General features: G+C 59.0%; 1 protein-coding gene across 1 annotated transcript in view; it reads right to left on the bottom strand.

The window, feature by feature from the left end:
• Positions 1-18673, bottom strand: part of LOC120393566 (nck-associated protein 1-like) — a 35111-nt gene that overhangs the window by 5555 nt on the left and 10883 nt on the right. The window contains exons 2-4 of the mRNA XM_039518199.1: positions 11521-11614; positions 10249-10365; positions 8892-9001 (exon numbers count right to left, since the gene is read on the bottom strand). Of these exons, the coding sequence (XP_039374133.1) occupies positions 8892-9001; positions 10249-10365; positions 11521-11614 (321 nt within the window). The remainder of the gene's footprint in view (positions 1-8891; positions 9002-10248; positions 10366-11520; positions 11615-18673) is intronic.

The following is an 18673-nucleotide window of genomic DNA, read 5'->3' as shown; positions in this document are numbered from 1 at the left end:
TGGCCAGCACTGACTGTGCACTGTGAGCTGCCGTGGCTGGTGAGTGCGGGCAGGCGCCAGCCGGTCACGTGTCACCTCTGCTGCCCCTTTACATGTTCCCCCTTTCGCTGTCCTCTCCCTGCTTTGCCCCTTCACCCCCCCTCCACCTCCGCCCAGCCCTGCTGTTCCTGCATAATCCGCCCCCACGGGGCCCGTCTCACGTCCAGCACTGTGCAGAGAACCAGCCCCTGGTCAGAGTGCACAGCTCACCAGCAGCCTGACCGGCAGGCTCCTTCCTTCCCACACTGCCTCTGGCTGGGCTGGCACCCTGGGAAAGCCCAAGATCTCCGGCCCAGGGCGCCGACCAGGAGAAGCCGAGCTCTGCATGTGCCACAGCCCCGCACAGGGCTGGCACGGGGAAGCCTCTCTGCCCCTCAGCTAAGCACGCGCGCACACACACACACACACACACACACACACACACACACACACACACACACACACACACCCACCCACCCCGTGTCTGGAAGCAGCTCCCATCTCTTCCCTCCCGCAGGGCCGAAAGGCTTCTGCTGGCCACATTCTGCTGCGAACCCTGGCAGAAATCGGTGGGGGGGGCATGTGACCCTGCATCCCCCTGCCCCAAGTTGTGCCTTGGTAAGATGCCCTTCCTATGCGAGAGAGGTGCATGGGATATGTGTGTGTGTGTGTGTGTGTGTGTGTGTGTGACCTCTCCCTGTGTGAACCCTAAAGCCTGAAAGATAAGAAGGTAAATAAAAAGAATCCAACTCCGCAGTATTTCTTAACAGTCAACTTGATGTTAATTTGTACGTTTGTGCTGCATAGTTCTGATTGATTGCAGCTGAACTCGCTTGAATACGAGTAATTTTACCAGGTGTCCCATATCCAGCATAGGGAAATATGGTCACCCTACTGGGTGACTTTGGGAAAAACTCTCTGCCTTGGATTCCCACCTGTAAAATGGGACTGTGCTACTGCCCTCCTTTGTAAGGCACTGCAGAGAGCTGGGAAAGACTGAGACTCAGGTATTATTAGCTGGCAACAGTAGTAGTCTGTTACCCTCTAGGTGGACTGGGGAAACACTAGGGGAAATGCAGTTTCAGTTCCCTGTTCTGCCAGACTTCCTGCATGACTCTGGTACTTGAGATATGTCCACACTGCAGTTAAACACCCACAACTGGCCTGTGTCAGCTGACGTGGGCTATGAGGCTGTTTAACTGCGATGTCAAGCTGGGTGGGTCGAGCCTGTGCTCAAGCATGAGCCTGAATATCTACACCACCGTTCAACAGCTCCAGATCCTGAACTCGAGTCAGCTGACACAGGCCAGGCCTGCAGGCATTTAATAACAGAGTGGACATATCCTTAGTCTCTCTGTGCCTCAGTGCTAGCCCTGCCCTGCCCCCATGGGGGGTGTGGGGATAAATACATTAAAGGTTGGGAGATGCCCAGATGTTACAGCAATGACTAAGCTAGCCCAATGCACAATTTTCAAGTCTGTTACACTGTGATGCTTCTTCAGTAGGAAGTGAACTGAGAACTAACAACTCGTTACACATTGTGGGCCATCGGGAGATGCCAGCTTTTGGTTACTACCATCCTAGGCCAGAGCAAACCAGCAGCTGATCCCTGAGCTCTCGACAGGGTTTTGGCTGCAGGTGAAAGTCCACAGAAAGGACGCCACTGGCTTGTTTTGTGATCTCTGACGTTTCTAATCAACAACGAATCAGGTTCACTCCCTAGCTGGCTGTTTTCCCACAGGCCAAAAATAAGTCTGACGCTCAAGCCCTTTCCAATCCCCCAATTCCTCCGTCACTCACGGCGAGCTGGGGAGAATGGCACAGGATTGATTTCCCTTGTGTCTGGCCTTGGGACTCCAGAATTGCATGGAGCAAGGGCTCAAAGGCATGGAAAGCCTGAACCACTCAGAGAGAAAAGACCCGGGAGGCACTGGGAACCGGGCAGTGGCTTGTCCCTCGCTAAATTCCCCCAGCTTAACAGATGGGCAGGCAAAGCCCTGCCAAGATTGAGCTGTGCAGATAGGAGTAAATTGCAATCTTATCCAATATGCCATCGTATTGCTCTCCAAAGGCTCTCGCTTGTTTCTCTTTCCTCGAAAGGAATTTAAATGTCTCTGAAGAGCTCAAACAAGAACTTCCCGGGGAAGGAATTATTGTTTATTGACAGACTCAGCAGCAGCAGCTCCCTGCTACTTTCCCCTGGGCCATGATTAATTAGCTTCTGTGATAGTACAGCAGCGCCTAGAGACCCAAAGGGCAGGGCTGGACAGGTAAACACCGGGAGACAGCCCCTCCCCAAAGACCTTACAGGGAAGAAAACAGACAAAGGGGCAGAGGCAGGTGAAGTGACTTGTCCAAGGTCACACATGAGGTCAGTAGCAGAGCCAGGATTAGACTACAGCTCTTCCCAAATCCTGCCCTGGGGCCTTACTCCCCAGCCTATGCCAGAGCCTCCCGCCAGCCTTTACCCCGTTCAGGGGGGAACTGGCTGCCCAGCCAGCCCAGCTGGACTCATTTGGATTTTAAATGAAGCCACCAACCACTTTGCACTGCCCAGAAGAGTCCCTTCCCCCGCCAGAGCGACTGGACTGCTCCATGCGCTGGGCCATAAACCTCACTCCGGCTCAACCAGGAATTAGCTCCGGGCAGTGCCATGGCCTGGGCTAGGCAGCAGCTCAGACTACATAGTCACAAGCTCCCTTCTGACCGAACACTGACTCTGTGACGCAGAAGCTGAGCCGCCTGGACCTGCCAGATTGGTGCTGATGTCATTGAGAGTTTAACTGCAGCGAGATTGGGCCCTCCTGTGTCTTGGGAGCTGAGAGAGTCACAGGCTCAAACATACTTCAAACTCCTTGGTTCATTGACAGGCTGTCACAAGGAGACTCGTAGACTTTAAGGCCAAAAGGGACCTTCGTGATCATCTAGTCTGACCTCCTGCACATTGCAGGCCACAGAATCTCACCCCCCGACTCCTGGAATAGGCCCCTAACCTCTGGCTGAGTTACTGATGTCCTCAAATCAGGATGTAACGACTTCAGGTTACAGAGAATCCACCATTTACACTAGTTTACACCTGCAAGTGACCCGTACCTCATGCTGCAGAGGAAGACGAAACCCCCCCACGGCCTCTGCCAATCTGACTCGAGGGGAAATTCCTTCCTGGCTCAAGATATGGTGATGCTCATGGCACCTGAGCATGTGGGCAAGACCCAGAGCCCGCCCCATCTAGAGTCCCATCACTGGCCATTGGAGATATTTGCTGCTAGCTGTCACAGACTGGCAGTCCCATCATCCCGTATCCGCCAGAAATGTATCTGATGAGAGATAACAGCATCAAGCTCTGGGCTGGCATCAAACACCAGGACCCAGCCATCCCACTCAGCTGTACCCTTCTCTGCTCAGCCTCCACCGGGCTCCTCTGAAGCCAATCAAGGGCTAGGGGTGCCAGGACCCAGCCGCGTGCCTGCAGGGCATTTTGCAGGTGTGAAAGTGAGGGTACAAAAGGGGTAGGCAGACCTCATCTGTGCTGAAGGTACTCTCCCCTCCCCTCCCCCCAGCACAAACCCCTCCACCCCCAGCTCTGATTTTGAGGGACGCTGAGCAGCTAAAACACCAGCTAAAACCAATACGAGCAGTGGATGCTCAGCACCTTCAGGGGCCTTGAGTTGGAACCCACAAACAGTGCCCCCCCCCAAAGTCATTCTTCTGAATGTGCCTGGCAGCTCTAACCCGCCCCGGCTGCAGGCCACTGAGATGGGACCCACCCTGGGCTGGCCATGAGAGCTCGATTTCATGTCCTCAGCTCTCACTGACCTTCAGCCCCTGTCTGCCTCTAGCATCCCAAAGCACTTTGCACACGTCAATGAACACCCACAGCCGGGTCAGATCACCCCCCTTTTACAGAAGGGAAAAAACAGGGGCCAAGAGAAGGGACTTACCCAACTCCCGCAGTAGGATCAGGAATAGAACCCAGGAGTCCTGACTGCCAGGCCCCCAGCTCTAACCAATAGTCCACACTGTGTTCCTCAAAATAGAAGCCCAGAGTCCTGCCTCCCAGACTGCTGCTCTACCCTGGGCCCACACTCCCTTCAGCGCTCAGAGTAGATCCCAGGAGTCCTGACCCCAAGTCACCTTTGGTTAATGACAAAACCCCATGGAGCCCTCAGGCACATGCACACCCCGTGTGGACGGGTTGGAACAGTTCTCAGTTAAAATCTCAGCTAGCAGAACTCACTGATAAGATTCACGTTCTCACCAGCAATGGCCAGATTTCCAGAGCAGCTGAGCTCCACAGCTCCCACTGGCTGCCTGGGGTGGCGGCGAGGGGGAGGGGGCTCTAGTGTGCTCAGTGATTCTCCTAATGCGCAGGTACAGCGGGGATGGGTTCCCCATTGCTCGCTGCTGGGTGCCAGGCGGGAGAAGGGAACCAGCTAGCATGTCACCGAGCAGGGAGGAGGCTTGACTGGAACACAGGTGACTGTGTCCATCCACATCCCATTGGATGCTCCCTGCCGCAGGGACAGCCACTTACTGGGGCTGCTGCCCTTCCCCCAATGCCAGCTGCCTCCAGTGCCACATACCTGGGAGCGGGAGGCCCCTCGGAGCCCCGAATCCAAGGTCTGTGTGAGATGAATCAGGCAGGTCCCGCCAGCCTTCCCCTCTCACATCCCTGTGCTGTGATTGCTGCGGGGTGACTTCACGCTTGCTAAGCACCTGGTGGTGCCTAGGAGGGGGCCAATGATGACCCACCTTGTGGGACCCAGGCGGTATTTGCTGTGGTCACTGTGGGTGAGGCTCTCTGGCTGGTGCTAGGCGGGAGCTCAGACTGGGTGATCAGAATGATCCCTTCTGGCCTTAACAGCTGGAAATTACCAGCTGTCAGGCAGGACATTGGAGTAGATGAATCTCTGGTCATTCCCATGTACCTGGGCTGGACCATTTGGAGGATAAACAAACTGTTTCAGGCATGGCCCACCTAGCAGCGACAGGCAGCTCTGAATTCACTGAGCACATCATAACCCACATCCTGCGAGCTCCAGTTCGGCTGGAGAGAACCATTCAGTTCACCCTCGGGCGCAGTACTCTCAGCATGCCCTCAGGGGCAGTACTCCCAGCATGCCCTCAGGGGCAGTACTCCCAGCATGCCCTCGGGCACAGTACTCCCAGCATGCCCTCGGGTGCAGTACTCCCAGAAGGCCCTCAGGCGCAGTACTCCCAGCATGCCCTCGGGCGCAGTACTCCCAGCATGCCCTCGGGGGCAGTACTCCCGGCATGCCCTCAGGCGCAGTACTCCCGGCATGCCCTCGGGCGCAGTACTCCCAGCATGCCCTCAGGGGCAGTACTCCCAGCATGCCCTCAGGGGCAGTACTCCCGGCATGCCCTCGGGCGCAGTACTCCCAGCATGCCCTCAGGGGCAGTACTCCCGGCAATCCCTCGGGCGCAGTACTCCCAGCATGCCCTCGGGCACAGTACTCCCGGCATGCCCTCAGGGGCAGTACTCCCAGCATGCCCTCAGGGACAGTACTCCCGGCATGCCCTCGGGCGCAGTACTCCTGGCATGCCCTCGGGCGCAGTACTCCCGGCATGCCTTCGGGCGCAGTACTCCAGTATGCCCTCGGGCACAGTACTCCCAGCATGCCCTCAAGGGCAGTACTCCCAGCATGCCCTCGGGCGCAGTACTCCCAGCATGCCCTCAGGGGCAGTACTCCTGGCATGCCCTCGGGCGCAGTACTCCCGGCATGCCCTCGGGCGCAGTACTCCACTATGCCCTCGGGCGCAGTAATCCCGGCATGCCCTCGGGTGCAGTACTCCCAGCATGCCCTCAGGCGCAGTACTCCCAGCATGCCCTCAGGGCAGTACTCCCAGCATGCCCTCGGGTGCAGTACTCCCAGCATGCCCTCGGGCGCAGTACTCCCAGCATGCCCTCAGGGGCAGTACTCCCAGCATGCCCTCGGGCGCAGTACTCCCGGCATGCCCTCAGGGGCAGTACTCCCAGCATGCCCTCGGGCACAGTACTCCCAGCATGCTCTAGGAAGCAGTACTCCCGGCATGCCCTCAGGGGCAGTACTCCCAGCATGCCCTCGGGCGCAGTACTCCCAGCATGCCCTCAGGGGCAGTACTCCCAGCATGCCCTCGGGCGCAGTACTCCCGGCATGCCCTCGGGGGCAGTACTCCCGGCATGCCCTCGGGCGCAGTACTCCCAGCATGCCCTCGGGCGCAGTACTCCCAGCATGCCCTCGGGCGCAGTACTCCAGTATGCCCGCGGGTGCAGTACTCCAGCATGCCCTCGGGCACAGTACTCCCGGCATGCCCTCGGGCGCAGTACTCCCAGCATGCCTCGGGGGCAGTACTCCCAGCATGCCCTCGGGCGCAGTACTCCCGGCATGCCCTCAGGGGCAGTACTCCCAGCATGCCCTCGGGCGCAGTACTCCCAGCATGCCCTCAGGGGCAGTACTCCCAGCATGCCCTCGGGCGCAGTACTCCCGGCATGCCCTCGGGCGCAGTACTCCCAGCATGCCCTCGGGCGCAGTACTCCCAGCATGCCCTCAGGCGCAGTACTCCCGGCATGCCCTCGGGCGCAGTACTCCCGGCATGCCCTCGGGCGCAGTACTCCCAGCATGCCCTCAGGGGCAGTACTCCCAGCATGCCCTTGGGCGCAGTACTCCCAGCATGCCCTCAGGGGCAGTACTCCCAGCATGCCCTCGGGCGCAGTATTCCCGGCATGCCCTCCGGCGCAGTACTCCCTGCATGCCCTCGGGCGCAGTACTCCCAGCATGCCGTCGGGCGCAGTACTCCCAGCATGCCCTCAGGGCCAGTACTCCCAGCATGCAGTAGGGCGCACTAAACAAAGCATGCCCTCGGGTGCAGTACTCCCCGCATGCCCTCGGGCGCAGTACTCCCAGCATGCCGTCGGGCGCAGTACTCCCAGCATGCCCTCGGGCGCAGTACTCCCGGCATGCCCTCGGGCGCAGTACTCCCAGCATGCCCTCGGGCGCAGTACCTCCAGCATGCCCTCAGGGGCAGTACTCCCGGAATGCCCTCGGGCGCAGTACTCCCAGCATGCCCTCGGGCGCAGTACTCCCAGCATGCCCTCCGGGGCAGTACTCCCAGCATGCCCTCGGGCGCAGTACTCCCAGCATGCCGTCGGGCGCAGTACTCCCAGCATGCCCTCGGGCGCAGTACTCCCGGCATGCCCTCGGGCGCAGTACTCCCAGCATGCCCTCGGGCGCAGTACCTCCAGCATGCCCTCCGGGGCAGTACTCCCGGAATGCCCTCGGGCGCAGTACTCCCAGCATGCCCTCGGGCGCAGTACTCCCAGCATGCCCTCAGGGGCAGTACTCCCAGCATGCCCTTGGGCGCAGTACTCCCAGCATACCCTCAGGGGCAGTACTCCCAGCATGCCCTCGGGCGCAGTACTCCCAGCATGCCCTCAGGCGCAGTACTCCCGGCATGCCCTCGGGCGCAGTACTCCCGGCATGCCCTCAGGCGCAGTACTCCCAGCATGCCGTCGGGCGCAGTACTCCCAGCATGCCCTCAGGGGCAGTACTCCCAGCATGCCGTCGGGCGCAGTACTCCCAGCATGCCGTCGGGCGCAGTACTCCCAGCATGCCCTCGGGCGCAGTACTCCCAGCATGCCCTCAGGGGCAGTACTCCCAGCATGCCCTCGGGCGCAGTAATCCCCGCATGCCCACCGGGGCAGTACTCCCAGCATGCCCTCGGGCGCAGTACTGCCGGCATGCCCTCGGGCGCAGTACTCCCAGCATTCCCTCAGGGGCAGTACTCCCGGCATGCCCTCGGGCGCAGTACTCCACATGCCCTCGGGCGCAGTACTCCCAGCATGCCCTTGGGTGCAGTACTCCCAGCATGCCCTCAGGGGCAGTACTCCCAGCATGCCCTCGGGCACAGTATTCCCGGCATGCCCTCAGGCGCAGTACTCCCGGCATGCCCTCGGGCGCAGTACTCCCAGCATGCCGTCGGGCGCAGTACTCCCAGCATGCCCTCAGGGGCAGTACTCCCAGCATGCCGTCGGGCGCAGTACTCCCAGCATGCCCTCGGGTGCAGTACTCCTGGCATGCCCTCGGGCGCAGTACTCCCAGCATGCCGTCGGGCGCAGTACTCCCAGCATGCCGTCGGGCGCAGTACTCCCAGCATGCCCTCGGGCGCAGTACTCCCGGCATGCCCTCGGGCGCAGTACTCCCAGCATGCCCTCGGGCGCAGTACTCCCAGCATGCCCTCAGGGGCAGTACTCCCGGCATGCCCTCAGGGGCAGTACTCCCAGCATGCCCTCAGGGGCAGTACTCCCAGCATGCCCTCGGGCGCAGTACTCCTGGCATGCCGTCGGGCGCAGTACTCCCGGCATGCCCTCGGGCGCAGTACTCCTGGCATGCCCTCGGGCTCAGTACTCCCGGCATGCCCTCGGGCGCAGTACTCCCAGCATGCCCTCAGGGGCAGTACTCCCAGCATGCCGTCGGGCGCAGTACTCCCAGCATGCCCTCGGGCGCAGTACTCCCAGCATGCCCTCAGAGGCAGTACTCCCGGCATGCTCTAGTAAGCAGTACTCCCAGCATGCCCTCGGGCGCAGTACTCCTGGCATGCCCTCGGGCTCAGTACTCCCGGCATGCCCTCAGGCGCAGTACTCCCAGCATGCCCTCAGGGGCAGTACTCCCAGCATGCCCTCGGGCACAGTACTCCCAGCATGCCCTCGGGCGCAGTACTCCCGGCATGCTCTAGGAAGCAGTACTCCCAGCATGCCCTCGGGCGCAGTACTCCCAGCATGCCCTCGGGCGCAGTACTCCCAGCATGCCCTCAGGCGCAGTACACCTGGCGCACAAGCCCGCTGCGTGGAATGAGACCCGCCCGCAGCCTCTCACCAGCAGGAACTCCTTGAGGTGTGTCTCGATGTTCTTGCTGTGGATGATGAAGAGTGCGGCAGACACGTGGATAATGGCTTTGGCCAGGCAGTGGATATTGTTGCTGTAACCTGCAGGGAGAAGGAGACAGGGGGCTTGGTACTCACAGTGCACTGAACTGCGGCTGGGCAGAGAGGCTGTGCTTGTCTCCTTACAGCACCCCCAGTCCCCTGCGTGATCAACAGCGCGCCGGGTGCTGCACTGCTACAAAGACACCACCCCTGCCTCTAAGGGCCCGATCCTGGGAGCACTTATACATGTGCATCTCAACCTCACTGAAGACACTGGGGTGACTCCAGCGCTTACGGTCTGAGGAGGTATTGGCAGCAGAGCTAGGGAAGTATTAATGCCATTGACATGGCACTCGGGAGACCGCCTCCGGAATACCGGGTGCGGCTGTGGCCACCCTCGCTGATGGGAACGAGGCGCAGAGAAGGGCTGCTAGGATGGCCAGGGATGGTGAGCTGATCTTACAGGGGAGACTGGCTCAGCCTATCAAGCGAGGCGGAGGGAGGGGGCTACTCTCTGCAAACCCTTTGGGGGGAAATGCCAGAGGGGGGAAGAGCTGTTGACGCCAAAGGACAAGGCTGGCACAGGAACCCCTGGGGTCGGGGATAAACTGGCCAGGGATAAACGGAGGCTGGAAATGAGAAGCAGGTTTCTAACCATCAGAGGAAGGAGGTTCAGGTTGGAAGATGGAGCTTGAGATGTTTAGGAAGGGGATGCTCTGACGGGGCTGCTGGCAATCGCAGGGGTTGGGACGCGAGGGTCCTTCCAGCCCTGTGTTCCTGGGGCAGGATCAGGGCCTAATGCTGCGAACTCCCCTGCTTGTCACTGATACGACCTGCGCAAGCAGCCCTGTCCCAGCAGGGAGACTTGGGCCTTTTCCTTTGTTCGTTTCTGTACTTTTCTTGACAAATGACTTATAGAAATAATTAAACATGTCAGCTGGGGAAGGTTCCCTTGACATGTGAGCCAGGCCTGTGTTCAACAGCTCCGGGACCCCACCCAGCCTTTCCACTAATGCTGGTTGAGGCTGAGTGTGGAACAACACGTGAAACAAGGGCCCGTTTCCTGGGAGTGTGTGTTTTGTAACAAGAACTTCCACAAACTGCCCTGCAGCCTGAGCGTTCCCCCACAGCCCCGGGGCCATTCACCCAGGACAGCAGTGTGGTGGCCAGGGACGCCCCCTGCAGGGCAGGATGGGGATCTAGTCATGGAGCAGTGACAACAAACGCTCAGACTGGGCCATTTATTGGCATGTGTGGCGGGTGAACAGATTCCGGCGTTTGGAAAACAGCCCGTCCCGGCCTCTTACCGTCCATCTCGATGCTGTACACGGAGAAGGGGTCGGAGGCGAGGAGCGGCAGAGATACAGCCACGAAGACCAGCAGCAGACAGGCTGACTTGTACTCCTCCTCAGGGGACGAACTGTCTATCAGGCAGAGAGGGAGAAGATGCACAACCAGAGATTTCAGTAATAAGCTCGGTTTACGCTCCCCATTCTTCTCTCCGGCTTGGCTACTCGACAGACTTACAAATATATATATAGAAAATCACCCAGCGGCTGTGACAGGCCAGTAAATTATCTGATAGATGGAGCCAGGTCCCTGCTGCTCCGGAGCTTTGAGTTTTGCTGAACAGAACTGACACTGCTCAGATTCGCTTGAAGCTGCATGTGCACCATGGAAAAAACTACCCAAGTGATGGGGGAAGGGAGAGCTCCCTTGGGTGTCCCAGGCTGGTGGGCGACGTGCAGACAGCCGGGGGACCAGAGCCACGGGGATCCTGGCTGTGTCCCTGGAACATCCCTGGATCAGCTGCGGCACCTGTGACAATGGTACGTGTGTTATTAAGGTGTATGTGTCATCCCTGCCCAAATCTTTATTGGCTTCGCTCACTGCATGGAGGCAGCTACTGCAGAGCTACCGACGGGTTCTGCCTCCGGCGCCAGATGCTTCAGGGTAAGGCAATTCCCCCTTATTATGGGCTTCCGCTAATAACAAGCCCTTAATGAAGAGAACCCAAAGGTCACTCTCACCATTCCCATTTTACAGAGGGGAAACTGAGGCACAGAGCGGGGCAGTGACTTGCTCAAGGTCACCTTAGCACTTGTATCGTCAAAGCACTTGGCTAACTAAGTCCTGCTCCTCACTGGGAAGTGTCCTGTTTTGGGTCTGTCGGGGGTGATATTGTACCAATATAGTCACACTGGCACCAGCCCTAGGGGGGAATCGCTGCACTGGCATAAAGCCCCTTTAAACTGGAGTAACTGCATTCATGCTGGGTGGGGATGTACTGCTTTGACTAGACTGGGAGAGGTAAATGCTACCACTTTCTAGTGTAGACAGGGCCTACCCCCTCCAGAGCCCCTCCCTTGTGGAAGCTGAGTATTGTTCCAGACACAAACGTCTCTAGCGCACGTGTGTGTGAGCTGGGACAGAAGCATGCGTCACGATTCACAATCACGTGTTCAAACACGACTGAATGTGCGAGTGCAGCCAGAACCCAGGGCGGTGTCAGCACTGGGAGACTGGGCTAGAGGGACCCTGCTGTGACCTGGCCTGGCAGCTCCCAGCCTGGCTCTTACCTGTCTTCAGGTTGGAAAGTGCAGTCACCAGGGCTGGGTCAATGTCACATGGGATCCCGGCAGCCGTGGCCAGCTCAAAGATGCTCAAGGTGACCTGGGGGAAAGGCCAGGAGAAGGGAGGGTGTCAGCAAGGCAGGAGAGCTCCCAGGCTCCCTCACTTCCGCTCCATGTAATGAAACAGCTGCATGTTTATGGGGAAAACGTGGCAGCTGCTGTGAGTGCCTGGTCAGCAGGCCGCGGACAGCTATCAGCCAGGGAAAGAAAAGCCTCTTCTGCCACAGCCTCCTGCAACAGGCCAGCAGGGGCCACAGACAGACCTGTTGTTCCCCCGGGAGCGTCTCCCTTCCATGCAGAGGAGCTGGGGGCCCAGAGCCCACTGGGATGTTGACACTGGAACGTGTGAGGCACCAGAGGGTGAAGCAAATGGAGCCTGGTGGGAATCAGAAACCCTGTTGCAGGAGGCTGTGGGGCAGCAGTCGGGACGTGCTCCCTGGAAACATGCAGAGCACAGTGGACAGGAGCAGCAAGCTGGGACCAGCTGCTGAGAGCACTGCTCTCTGGGGTGTCCCGCAGCACAGTGGGGAATTACTGGACCCAAACTGTGGCAGAAGTGGCTTTATACTAGCCCCTGCTACAAGCCCCTAGTTTAGACACGATTTACACCAGTGCAGCTGGCTGGACGGCCGAGTCACAAAGGGCTGAACCTCAAGTATGGACCTAGGGTTTCAAACAGGAGTGTAGCTCCCCCATCGCCCTGCCTGTGCCACCACACTGCTAATTTTAGTGCCCTAGCTCGTGGAAAGCTAGCGCATGTAGATATCCCTGAGCTGAGAATTATGCTTTGCAGCGGCCGTGCAGAGACCCCGAGGAGTGGATTAAAGCTAAGGTACTTGAGACAGGCGCCTGCCCCGGTCTGACCGTGCCGTGCCCTGTGTCCAGCCTGGAGCCTGCACCCGGCCTGACCGTGCCGTGCCCTGTGTCCAGCCTGGAGCCTGCGCCCGGTCTGACCGCGCCGTGCCCTGTGTCCAGCCTGGAGCCTGCATCTGGCCTGACCACGCCGTGCCCTGTGTCCAGCCTGGAGCCTGCGCCCGGCCTGACCGCGCTGTGCCCTGTGTCCAGCCTGGAGCCTGCGCCCGGCCTGACCGCGCCGTGCCCTGTGTCCAGCCTGGAGCCTGCGCCCGGCCTGACCACGCCGTGCCCTGTGTCCAGCCTGGAGCCTGCGCCCGGCCTGACCACGCCGTGCCCTGTGTCCAGCCTGGAGCCTGCGCCCGGTCTGACCGCGCCGTGCCCTGTGTCCAGCCTGAAGCCTGTGCCTGGCCTGACCACGCCGTGCCCTGTGTCCAGCCGGGAACCTGCACCCGGCCTGACCACGCCGTGCCCTGTGTCCAGCCGGGAACCTGCGCCCGGTCTGACCGCGCCGTGCCTAGCTAGTAATGGTTGCATTTACACAGACTCTCCCATTGGAAGAAGCTGCTGTGAAACGGCCCTGGGTTCTCCACAGGAAGGCGCATCTCATCACAGGTGAGTGCCACTGGGGAGGAGGGGTGCATCAGCGAGCAGGTCGTTCCCCCACCTCCAAGTCCAGCGGCAGAGAAGTCCCATCCTCGTCACAGCATCAGTGTGACACAGACCGAGCCAGGCAGGTATGTCACCCCCATGTCCAACCATCTGCTCAATATCTCCCCAAGGGGGGTTGTGTGTGGTCTCTGCCAAAAGCTAGGAACCAGCAGAGGGCCGTGGCTATGGCCAGATGTTTGTACAGGAAACAGTTTGCGAGAGATGCAAAATGTAGACTCTTAGGTTGCAAAACTGCTGCAGTGAAACCTGCCACCTGAGGTGAGGGGGTGTCACGGGGTTAACACCATCCACGCTGAGAGGACTGGACACCCGTGCAGACAGCCCTTGGCTCACTGGTTCCGCAAGGTGAAGACATCAGCATTTACAAAACCCAACCAACCCAGGAGAATGTTCTGGGCAGAGAGACAATCGGAAGAGCCTGTAACTGTACGAGAGCAGCCAAAATGGCACGAGGTGTTATCCACTGCCCAGGAGAAACTGCCAGCGGGCGGGTAAGGTGGAGCCCAGCTCCCTGGACTGGACGAGCGCCGCAAGGGAGAGAGAGACCGTATTAGGGCGTCGCTCGTTAACACACACTGGCTGTGGAGTGCAGGCCATGGTTTCTTTTAGCTGTAACCTTGTTTCCAAATCCTTGGACTTGCTTTTAGCTGAATCTGTCTCAAGCTGTTAAATAAACTTCCATTTGCTTTTACTAGACCCCCGTCTAAGTGCCTTGTGCTACCCAGAGTATTAAACTGAGGTGAGACCTGCGCCCTGGGCCCTGTTTCCACGGAGACAGCGGCCCAGTGTGCGCTGCGGGTGTCTGGAGGACAAGGGACTGGGCACCCAAGTGTAACAAGGTGGGGTGTCAGCTGCCAGCCGCGGAGGGAAAGAGCAAGGGGTTGCCAGCAGCTGGTGGCTGGGGACCATTTCTGCTCGTGGGCGCAGACAGGGCTTTCTCCGCTGAGCAGGTTAGTGATTCCCCTCGGACACCTCGGGTAACCCCCAAGTGTCACAATTAGCTGGCCCCCAAGCCCCAGAGAGACCCCTTTATTCCCCAGGAGGGCAAGGGCTGAGGCTGGGGGATAAGAGCCTTAGCACTGAGCATCTTAAGCCCAAGTTGTGTTTGCCGCTGGATGGCACCACCCTCCCCGGCACTCTGACCCAACAGTGCCCTGAACGCCCCCCACGGGCAGCTCCAAGCTCTTGGGATTGTGCTTGGGGAGCAGAGTGATCGAATCCACAGCCCCAAGCGGGGAGCCAGGCTGGCCGCTGGCTGCTCCAACGGCCACCAAGCTCTGTGACTCTAGAGAGAGGATTTGGGGCTGGAAAGACAGTGACGTTAGGAGCTTAGGGGCTGTCCCCGGGTCTGGACAGAGCACCAGGATATAGCTCCCTATAGGGACTGCCAGAGCGGATCAGACCTGGGCCTCCAGCAGGGGCACCAGCTGCTTCAGGGGAAAGTACGGGGAACCCCTGGGGGAGACCAGGGCATAACCTGCTCATAGGGCACGGATGGGCAAACTTTTTGGCCCAAGGGCCACATCTGGGAATAGAAGTTGTATGGCGGGCCATGAATGCTCACAAAATTGGGATTGGGGTGTGGGAGGGGTGAGGACTGTGGTTGGGGGTGCAGGCTCTGGGATGGGGCCAGAAATGAAGAGTTCAGGGTGCGGGAGGGGGGTCCGGGCTGGGGCGGGAGAGTCGAGGAGCTGTGGTGGGTCAGGGCTCCAGCTGGGGGTGCGGGCTCTGGGGTGGCGCTAGGGATCAGGAGTTTGGGATGTAGGAGGGTGTTCCGGGCTGGGACCGAGGGCTTCAGAGGGCAGGAGGGGGATCAGGGCTGGGGCAGGGGGGTTGTGTGCGGGACAGGATGCAGGCTGCAGCTGGGGGTGAGGCTCTGGTGTGGGGCTGGGGATGAGGGGTTTAGGGTTCAGGAGGATGCTCCAGGCTGGAATTGAAGAGTTCTGAGAGGGGGCGGAGAATCAGGGCTGGGGCTGGGGTTTGGGGCTTGGGGAGAGGCTCAGGGGTGCAGGCTCCGGGTGGTGCTTACCTCAAGTGGCTCCCAGAATCAGAGGCAAGTCCCTTCTCTGGCTCTTATGCAGAAGCACAGCCAGGCAGCTCTGCATGCTCCCTCGTCTGCAGGCACCACCCCTGCAGCTCCCATTGGCTGCAGTTCCCAGCCAATGGGAGCTGTGGGGGCGGCACTTGGGGGGAGGCAACGTGCAGAGCGGAGCCCCATGGTTGCCCCTACATGTAGGAGCTGGAGCGGGGCCATGCCGCTGCTTCTGGGAGCCATGTGGAGCGCCCCCCGACCCTGCTCCACGGCTGGAGCACCAGAGCAGGGCAAGCCCCAGACTCCACTCCCCAGCGGGAGCTCGAGGGCCGGATTAAAACGGCTGGCGGGCTAGATCTGGCCCACAGGCCGTAGTTTGCCCATCCCTGTGATAAGGGCAATGCCTTCAAGACCCTGTTAGTGGTTGTTTTATGCAGGGAGGCTGATAGCCCTTGCACACCTACATGGCCGCTCTGTGCAGTGGGGCATGTTCTCACTATCCATACAAATACGTGCTCCTTGCTGGAACCCTGCTGAATTCTTGGGTTCATTGACACCCTGTGGCAGGGAGTTCCACAGGCTAAATGTGCAGTACATATAAGACTATTGCCTGGCTCAGTTTAAACGTGTTTCAGTTTTGTCCAGTGCCACCTCGTTCTGATGTTGACGCCCATGCATGGCTCTTGTAACCGTGGCTCTTGTATTCCTCTTTCCAAGCAGCAACCCTCTCTTCTAATGGCTTCTACAGCATCCTTTGCACTGAGAGGTCTCCTGCCTGGGCCACTGGCACACAGGATCCTGCCCTGGCTGCAGCCCTGCTCTGAGCAGCTCCTGGTTGGTCAGCACTCTGAGCTCTCTGTGGGTAGGCAGGGCTGCCCAAGGCAACGGGGCACAACCCAGGGATCTACTCAGCACTGGCACAGGAGCTCTGCGCCCCATGGCAGGAGCTTTCTCTCAGTGCTGGGTCTAAAGACCGCTTGCACTGTGGCCACCACTCTCCCCTGGGACAGTCTCGGAGCACTACCTTGGCACTTTGCCAGCTCCTGCCACAAGCAGCGTTCCCATTCCTTCCCTCCAGTCTGGAGGGCGAGCAGCTGATTGGCTGCTGGGCAGCTCCAGCTGGTGGCTTTGTAATGGACCAGCTCCGCTGGGGCTGTTTGACTGCCCAGTCCTCAGTGCTTGACTGTCTGGGGGCTGCTGCAATTACTGCACCTACAAAGTTACCCTCAGTGAGTTCATAAGATGTTACAATACCCACAGAAATAGGTCCAGGTGTTTATAACAATGAACATGGCAACAGAACACAAACAAACCAGTGCTCGGTGTAAATCAAGGACTGTGGGGGGATCGGACTTGGTGAACAAGCAAATGTGGGAGCAAAGTTTGCCATGCCAAGCCTGGCCTTACGGAAATGGATTTCGCTGGTGGACAAAATAATGAGGATAAAACATATCACCAACTTGTACTCCTTTTGGGGGCTCTTAAAAAGAGACTTTGAAAAAAAAAGAATAATCTTCCCCCAGCTGCCTGCAGCTCTGCAACTCAGCTAAGGCTCTTCCTTGGGGGAAGGCTGGCCCTGCTTCTTTCTACCTGTGAGTGCTGAAAGTCATCCCATTATCCTGGCATCCAGCCCTCAGCCCGCAAGCGGGGATAGCTAATTACCAGCACCGCAAAGGCATGTAAGTTCCTGCATTGTATTCCCTTCCCTTCTTGGGTTATTTTCTGCCTCACAGTGTCTCTCCTATCCTAGCTCACTCTCTTGGCTTTTCTTTGAATCTGAAGTCAACTCTACTGCATTCATCCAAACTTGCCTTGCCTAAGGAGCAAGGTTCCAACCCGATGACAGTCCTGACCAGATTGTAACTAACCAGGCTCCAAGCAGTAGGTGTCATGGTCGACTTGCCAGCCAAGCCACCCACTTGTAACTAACCAGCAGTCCAGGGTTCCAAAAATATCAGCAAAAGCTGCATTTCATCCATCTTTTCTATCCCGTTTCTCCTCCACCTTGGGTCTGCCTGTTAGAACAGGCCACACTAAGTTCCCCTCACATCCAGCCTGCAAGTAAAATTAACCTTTCCCTGTTTATTGAAGAAAGATTGTTCTGAAAATAAGAGACTGATATTTTGACCCCAGAAGGTGAGAGACTGGCAGATCTGACTACGTTCGTTTGGCATAATCACTCAACCACAGTTTCAATGGAAACGCAGGCTTTGATTTCTTGTTCTTTCATGTGTTTAATCAATAAGGCTCCAATGTGAATGCATGCTCCTGGGTATGCCAACGCCCGCTGAAGCCAGCTCGTGCTGTTTAATGCTGGACAGCGACGGGGTTTAAAACCCCTTTCACTCTTCGGGCCTTTGAGCTCAATATCCGTACAACAGTCGGGGATTAGTGAGGGACAAGGAGCCCTAAGAGCACGGTGCAGCCTCACAACGTCCCCTAGAGACAGGCTGCAAGGGCCAAGCCTTAGGCCCTGTCACAAGCTGCCAGGCTCTTTAAGGGGAGACAAGGCCCAGCCGCCACCTGGACTGATTAGCTGCCTCCCAGCAGGGGCCTGGTCCATATAAAGAGCTCAGCTCAGGGAGCGACCCAAAGGAGCAGGCAGCTGCTCTGTACAGAAAGACTCACCTTAGCTCCTAGCTGGAGAGCCTGGGAGTGTGGAGCTGCAGAGAGCAGGCCATGGGAGCTGGCCAGGGCTCCAGGGAGAGCAGCTCTGGGAGTCTGTGCACTGTGTGGGTGTGTCTGGGAGTGAGCCACTCTTCTCACTGCTTCCTGGTGCCTCCTCTGGCTGGCATAGCAGCCTTTCCTGCTGCTCCATTCCCTTACTCAAAAGAAACACCGAGAACAACAAACCACAGCCTTCTCTTTACCTTGAGCCTCCGGGTATCTACATTCAGGGGCGGCTCTAGACACCAGCGCGCCAAGCAGGCGCTTGGGGCGGCCGTTTCCCGGGGGGGCGGCATTTGGCTCCGGTGGAGCTCCCGCCGGCATGCCTGCGGCAGGTCCACCGGAGCCCGGGACGAGCGGACCTGCCGCAGGCATGACTGCGGCGGATCCCGTCTTCCCGCGGCTCCGGTTGAGCTCCCGCAGGCATGACTGCGGCAGGTCCGCTAGTCCCGGGCTCCGGTGGACCTGCCGCAGGCATGCCGGCAGGAGCTCAACCGGAGCCGCGGGAAGAGGGGACCCGCCGCAGGACCGGGGAAGGGCGGCGCAGCGCTCTGCGCTGCTTGGGGCAGCCCGATTTCTAGAGCCGCCCCTGTCTACATTAACTGTATATAAGTGCCTGGAGCGTGACCCTTAGCTAACCAGCAAACTGAGTATAGATCCGGCCAGCTATGCCACTGTGACGCTCCCCAGCAGCACCCAGACCCTTCACTACCACTTGCTCTTAGCGTGAGAGTCTTGTCTGTGCCTGCTGTGGATCAGCTCCGTGACTCCACCAGCCTCTGACAGCACAAGCCCGGCCTCCCAGGCCTGCCCCAGCCTCACTCTGTCTGTACAGGTCAGCGATAGGCATATACCAGCCCTGAGTCCTCTGAGCAT

Source organism: Mauremys reevesii, unplaced genomic scaffold (genome assembly GCF_016161935.1).
Source record: "Mauremys reevesii isolate NIE-2019 unplaced genomic scaffold, ASM1616193v1 Contig24, whole genome shotgun sequence".
Lineage (NCBI taxonomy): Eukaryota > Metazoa > Chordata > Testudines > Geoemydidae > Mauremys > Mauremys reevesii.
The sequence above is the reverse complement of the archived record's forward strand: the minus strand, read 5'-3'. Positions and strand labels throughout refer to the sequence as shown.